General features: G+C 49.9%; 1 protein-coding gene across 1 annotated transcript in view; it reads right to left on the reverse strand.

Annotated features, from left to right (window-relative positions):
- The window catches only part of LOC141144116 (glycine--tRNA ligase-like), an 81,956-nt gene extending 79,403 nt beyond the window's left edge, over window positions 1-2,553 (reverse strand). Inside the window, exon 1 of the mRNA XM_073629506.1 lies at window positions 2,248-2,553. Coding sequence (XP_073485607.1) covers window positions 2,248-2,538 — 291 coding nt within the window. The 5' untranslated portion in view covers window positions 2,539-2,553. The remainder of the gene's footprint in view (window positions 1-2,247) is intronic.
- Between the last annotated feature and the right edge of the window lie 3,703 nt (window positions 2,554-6,256).

Here is a 6,256-nt window from a genome sequence, read left to right on the forward strand (position 1 = left end):
CTTAAAACTAATATGGGCAACCAATTCAGGACCCCGACACTTCTGAAATGTATCAGCCCCTCCATATGTTGGCCCCTCCCCCTCCAGATTACAAATGTGTCCACATTCTGAAGTCACAGAATCCATCCTATCTAAAGTGTATGTTCTAGTAATTAACAGCAACCCCCACTACTAGTACCTACACACTGTACCCCCAATACCAGAGCCCACGCCAACTCACAACAGATATGCCGCATCCCTGATACTCTTGGGGCGGTAGGCTGTCTCCAGGGACAATCCTGGTGATGGAAAACCAAATGTACTTAGTCATCCTCTGTATCTTCTACAGCAGGGATCCTCAATCTACGGCCCTCCAGCTGTTGCAGAACTACACATCCCATGAGGCATTGTAAAACTCTGACATTCACAGAAATGACTAGGCATGATGGGAATTGTAGTTCCTGAACACCTGGAGGGCAGCAGTTTGAAGACCCCTGCTCTACAGGGACAGTCCTGGTTGTGGGGAAGCACGTGGTCATCTCCTGTGCCTTCTACTAGGACATTCTTGGTGCTAAGTAACCTCATGTAGATAGTCATCACCAGGGACAATTCTAAATGTGAATAACCACATGTACATAGTCATCCTCTGTACCTTCCTCCAGGGACAGTCATGGTGATGACGAGCTCCATGTACATAGTCTTCCTCACTACACTCTGCAGGGACAGTCATGGCAGTGAGGAACCACCTATACATAATACTCCTCCGTACCTTCCCCCGGGACTGCTTTCCAATAGAATGTTGGGAAGAATGTTGCTGTCAGATTTTTTTGTGGTACCCAACATCCTGTCCAGGTGTTTTCATCATCACCCACTGACCACACAGGACAGCACAGGCAGCAGGATTTCCCATCACCCCCTGCAGGTGTTGTCCTCCTCCCCAGGTGTCTCCCCCCCCCACCCATGCAGGTGTCATCCTCCTCCCCAGGTGTCTCCCCCCCCCCCCATCTATGCAATGCCTGCAGGTGTCATCCTCCTCCCCAGGTGTCTCCCCCCCCCCATCTATGCAATGCCTGCAGGTGTCATCCTCCTCCCCAGGTGTCATCCTCCTGCTCAGGTCTCAGTCCTTAGATGTCTGTACCCACCTAATGAAGTTATTATTAGACAGGATTTATATAGCGCCAACAGTTTATGCAGCACTTTGCAAAATAAAAACAAGAGGATTAAGAGGGCCCTGCTCAGAAGAGCTTACAATCTAATAAGTTATCATCCTTCTCCCCAGGTGTACCCTTGTAAACTGTCCCCAACTGTCACCCCCCCCCCCCTCCAGGTGTACGTTCTTCTCTGTACACTGCCCCTAGTTGTTACCCCTCCCCAAAGTATCATCCCCTTTGCCAGCTGTCACTCTCCTCCCCAGGTGTCCCCATCCCTATGCATTGTCCCCTGGGTGTCACCCTCTTTCCAAGGTGTCCCCATCCCTACACACTGTCCCCAGGTGTCACCATCCTCCCCAGGTGTCCCCATCCCTACACACTGTCCCCATCCCTATGCATTGTCACGTGGGTGCCACCCTCTTTCCAAGGTGTCCCCATCCCTACACTCTGTCCCCCTTGTGTCACCCTCTTTTCTAGGTGTCCCCATCCCTACACACTGTCCCCAGGTGTCACCCTCCTCCCCAGGTGTCCCCATCCCTACACACTGTCCCCAGGTGTCACCCTCCTCCCCAGGTGTCCCCATCCCTATGCTCTGTCCCCCTTGTGTCACCCTCCTTTCTAGGTGTCCCCATCCCTGTACACGGTCCCCAGGTGTCACCCTCCTGCCCAGATGGCACCATGCCTTAGCACTGTCCCCAGGTGTCACCATCCCTACACACTGTTCCTAGGTGTCACCCTCCCCTCCAGGTGACACCATCCCTCAGCACCGTCCCCAGATGGCACCATGCCTCAGCACTATCTCCAGGTGTCACTATCCCTATGCAATGTCCCCAGCCCACCAGGTGTCCCCATCATTCAGCACTGTCCCCAGGTGTCACCCTCCTCCTCAGGTGTCACCCTCCTCCCCAGGTGTCAGCATCTTTCTCAGGTGTCCCCGTCCCTCAGCACTGTCCCCAGGTCTCACCCTCCTCTCCTGGTGTCCCCTTCCCTGTGTACTGTCCCTAGGTGTCCCCATACCCCCCATGTGTCGCCCTCCTCCCCAGGTGTCCCCATACCCCCCATGTGTCCCCCTCCTCCCCATGTGTCACCCTTCTCCCCAGGTGTCCTCCTGACTCACTTGCTCCTTGACGGCCAGTCTGAGCGGGGCGAGCTGCTCCTCCATGCCGGGTGAGTGTGTGGGGTGTTTGGGGTGTAGAGCGGTGAGGAGGAGGCTCGGGGAGGAGAGCCGGCTCTTGTGGCGGAGGGATCGGGGCTGAGTAGTGAGCCGCAGCAGCAGGGCGGGGAGGGATCTCAGCACGCGCATCACACTCACTGCATGATGAAATCTCTGCTGTGCCGGCCGCCGCAAAGCGACACCGCGCGACTGCAGGTGGCCCCGGGGGCGCTCTACGGCCGAGCGGGCCGCCATCTTGGGCGAGGGCAAAAATGCCCTTAGTAGAAGTCTAACGTAACCCTCTGGCAACATAACGAACAGTCATATGTGTGCACACTAATCCTCAGTGACTAACACGAATCACTGAAATAATGAAAAATCCTCACATGGCCGAGCTAGAAGCGGAGTGGATGTCCCTAGCAACCAGTCAGGTTTCTGTGTAGAATGATTGGTTGCTATGCAGACAGAGATAAACATATTGTAGGGATCTGCTGCCCTCTACTGTTTGAATCTGATAAATGACTGTAAGTGTATTATGTACGCACTTTCGGCCCCTGGGTCGTTGACTTGGAAGCCCCCTAAGGGGGAAGTGGAGAGGGAGAGAAGAAAGTTTCAGTCACATGACCTCTCAGTGCTGCTAATCCTGGAGGAGAAGAGACCAGACATGACTAGGGAGGGAATAACACACAGAGGAGGTGGGCGGGCTCTGTGTTCAAGCGCCGTTCCAGGCTGGTTGGACAACAGGATCCATCTCTCCACCCCCTGCAACCGCTATTCTCGTCTTCAGGTCACCAACGCCAAGACGAATGAACGCCAACCACCCTCAGGGGCCCCCGCAATGCCCTGGAGGTATCTCTATTTTTTTATTTTTATTATCTAAACATGTTTTACTTTTTTTCTCTATTGGTATTAATTCATTTTGATTTGTTATTTATTTATTTTGTATCATTATGATTATTATATTTACGATTTAATATTTAATTCATTGTTCATTTCTGTAGGCCCAATGGTGGTCCTGAGGCAATATTTGCACAACGTCTCGTTCTATTGGACGTTTGTCTTCTCACGCTGCTGAAAAATCTCTTATAATTGGCGACGCCCGAAACCTAAAATTCCGGTGTTTAACCTCTTCAGCCCCGGGAAGGTTTTACCCCCTTCCTGACCAGAGCATTTTTTGCGATACAGCACTGCGTTGATTTAACTGACAATTGCGCGGTTGTGCGATGTTGTACCCAAACAAAATTGACGTCCTTTTGACGTGACGTACTAGACGTACTACGAGCCGATAAAGAGAAAGTTCAATTGTCAGACGCCACCCTTTGGGCTCCTTCTGCTAATTTCGTGTTAGTAGAAGTTTGGTGAGTGTTGATTTGCGCTTTTCATTTCGCGCTTTTCAGTTCGTTTCTGAACGGACGTTCGTCAACCAGACATGTTGCGGAATCGGAGGAGATAACGTGTTATTTATTATTGGCCTTTGAGTTATTGCTTTGACCCAAGTCCAGTCCAGGAACAGGAGGAGGAGGATTTCTTGGACCAAAAATTGGTTGCTTTATTAACCACTTGACTACTGGGCACTTAAACCCCCTTCCTAACCAGACCAATTTTCAGCTTTCGGTGCTCTCACACTTTGAATGACAATTACTCAGTCATGCAACACTGTACCCATTTGAAATGTTTGTCCTTTTTTTCACACAAATAGAGCTTTCTTTTGGTGGTATTTGATGACCTTTACGGTTTTTATTTTTTTGCGCTATAAACAAAAGAAAAACGATAATTTTGAAAAAAAAAAAAAAAGTTTTACTTTTTGCTATAATAAATACAGGCGGTCCCCGGGTTACAAACAAGACAGGGACTGTAGGTTTGTTGAATCTGTTTGTAATTTGGAACAGGTACATTTTTTAACCACTTGCCGCCCGCCATATAGCAGAATGACGGCGGCAAAGTGGTTTCAATATCCTGACTGGGCGTCATATAACGCCCTGAGGATATTGAGCCGCGGCGATCATTGCTGCGGGGTGTCAGTAAGACACCCCGCAACAACGATCTAGGTAAATAGTCTCTGACGGAGACTCTTTACCACGTGATCAGCCGTGTCCAATCACGGCTGATCACTATGTAAATAGGAAGAGCCAGTGATCGGCTTTTCCTCACTCGTGTCTGACAGACGCGAGTAGAGGAGAGCGGATCGGCTGCTCTCCTGACAGGGGGGGGGTCTGTGCTGATTGTTTATCAGCACAGCCCCCCCCAGATCCCACCCAGGACCACCAGGGAAGCCACCCACACTGGACCACCAGGTATGCCCCTAGACCCCCAGGGAAATACTAATCTGTGCCCAGGCAGCTGCCAATCAATGCCCAGGCAGCTGCAAATCAGTGCCCACTCACAATGCCTACCAGTGCCACCAGGGATGCCTATCAGTGCCTCATATCAGTGCCACGTATCAGTGCCCATCAGTGCCGCCTAGCAGTGCCCCTCAGTGCCACCCATAAGAACCCATCTTTGCAGCCTTTCAGTGCCCATCAGTGTCGCTTATCAGTGCCACCCATGAGTGCCCATTAGTCCTGCCTATCAATGCACATCAGTGCTGCATATCAGTGCCACCCATCAGTGCCACCTTCCAGTGCCAATCAGAGCCGCATATCAGTGCCCGCTCATTGGTGCCACCTCATTGGTGCCGCCTTGTCAGTGCCCATCAGTGAAAGAGAAAACTTACTTATTTACAAAAATTTTTAACAGAAACAAAAGCAAAACTTTGATTTTTTTCAAAGTTTTCGGTCTTTTTTTGCTTTGTTTGGCAAAAAATAAAAACCACAGAGGTGATCAAATACCACCAAAAGAAAGCTCTATTTGTGGGAACAAAATGATAAAAATTTAGTTTGGGTACAGTGTTGTATGACCGCGCAATTGTCATTCAAACTGCAACAGCACTGAAAGCTGAACATTGGTCTGGGCAGGAAGGTGTATAAGTACCTGGTATTGAAGTGCTTAAGTGTAGCTCCAGCCAAAAAATCTATTTTTAAGCTTTTTGGATAGCATAGGGAAGAGTTATCACCCCTGTAACATTTGTTTTGCTGTCTGTGCTCCTCTTCAGAAGATTTCACCTCACTTTCTGTCCCAATGACAAATGGATTTTGAAAATTTGGGGTTATTAGGGAAACAAGGATTGGTGATAAAGCATCAGTGGGGAGACACCTTTTTTCCATATTTAACCCTTATGCCGCGTACACAGGATCGGACATTCCGACAACAGAATCCATGTTTTTTTTTTTTTCCGATGGATGTTGGCTCAAACTTGTCTTGCATACACACGGTCACACAAATGTTGTCGGAAATTCCGAACGCCAAGAACGCGGTGACGTACAACACGTACGACGTGCCGAGAAAAATGAAGTTCAATAGCCAGTGTGGCTCTTCTGCTTGATTCCGAGCATGCGTGGAACTTTGTGCGTCGGAATTGTGTACACACGATCGGAACTTCCGACAACGGATTTTTACTTGTAATGGCGGCGATCTGCGTTTTTTAGCGGGACTGCGACATTGCGGTAGATAGATCGGACACTTTTGACACTATTTTGGGACCAGTGGCTGGGGGACCCGGAGCATCACGGATCACGGTAAATGGCCGCTGATAGCGGCCGTTTACCATGTGATCGCTCCGTCAAATGACAGAGCATCACTTGTAAACAAACCGGCGTCATGTCATGACACTGGTTCCTCCCTCCCCTCTCTGTACTGATCGGTACAGTGGGAGAGGGGGAGAGATCGTTTGGAGCGCAGATCCAGCCCACAGCGCTGCTCAGTGCCCATACTCAGCCATACTCTGCCATACTCTGCCAGTACTATGCAATACTCTGCCATACTCTGCCAGTACTGTGCAATACTCTGCCATACTCTGCCAGTACTCTGCCATACTCTGCCAGTACTCTGCCATACTATGCAATACTATGTAATACTCTGCCATGCTATGCAATAC

Source organism: Aquarana catesbeiana, linkage group LG05 (genome assembly GCF_042186555.1).
Source record: "Aquarana catesbeiana isolate 2022-GZ linkage group LG05, ASM4218655v1, whole genome shotgun sequence".
In the NCBI taxonomy this organism is placed as follows: Eukaryota; Metazoa; Chordata; class Amphibia; order Anura; family Ranidae; genus Aquarana; species Aquarana catesbeiana.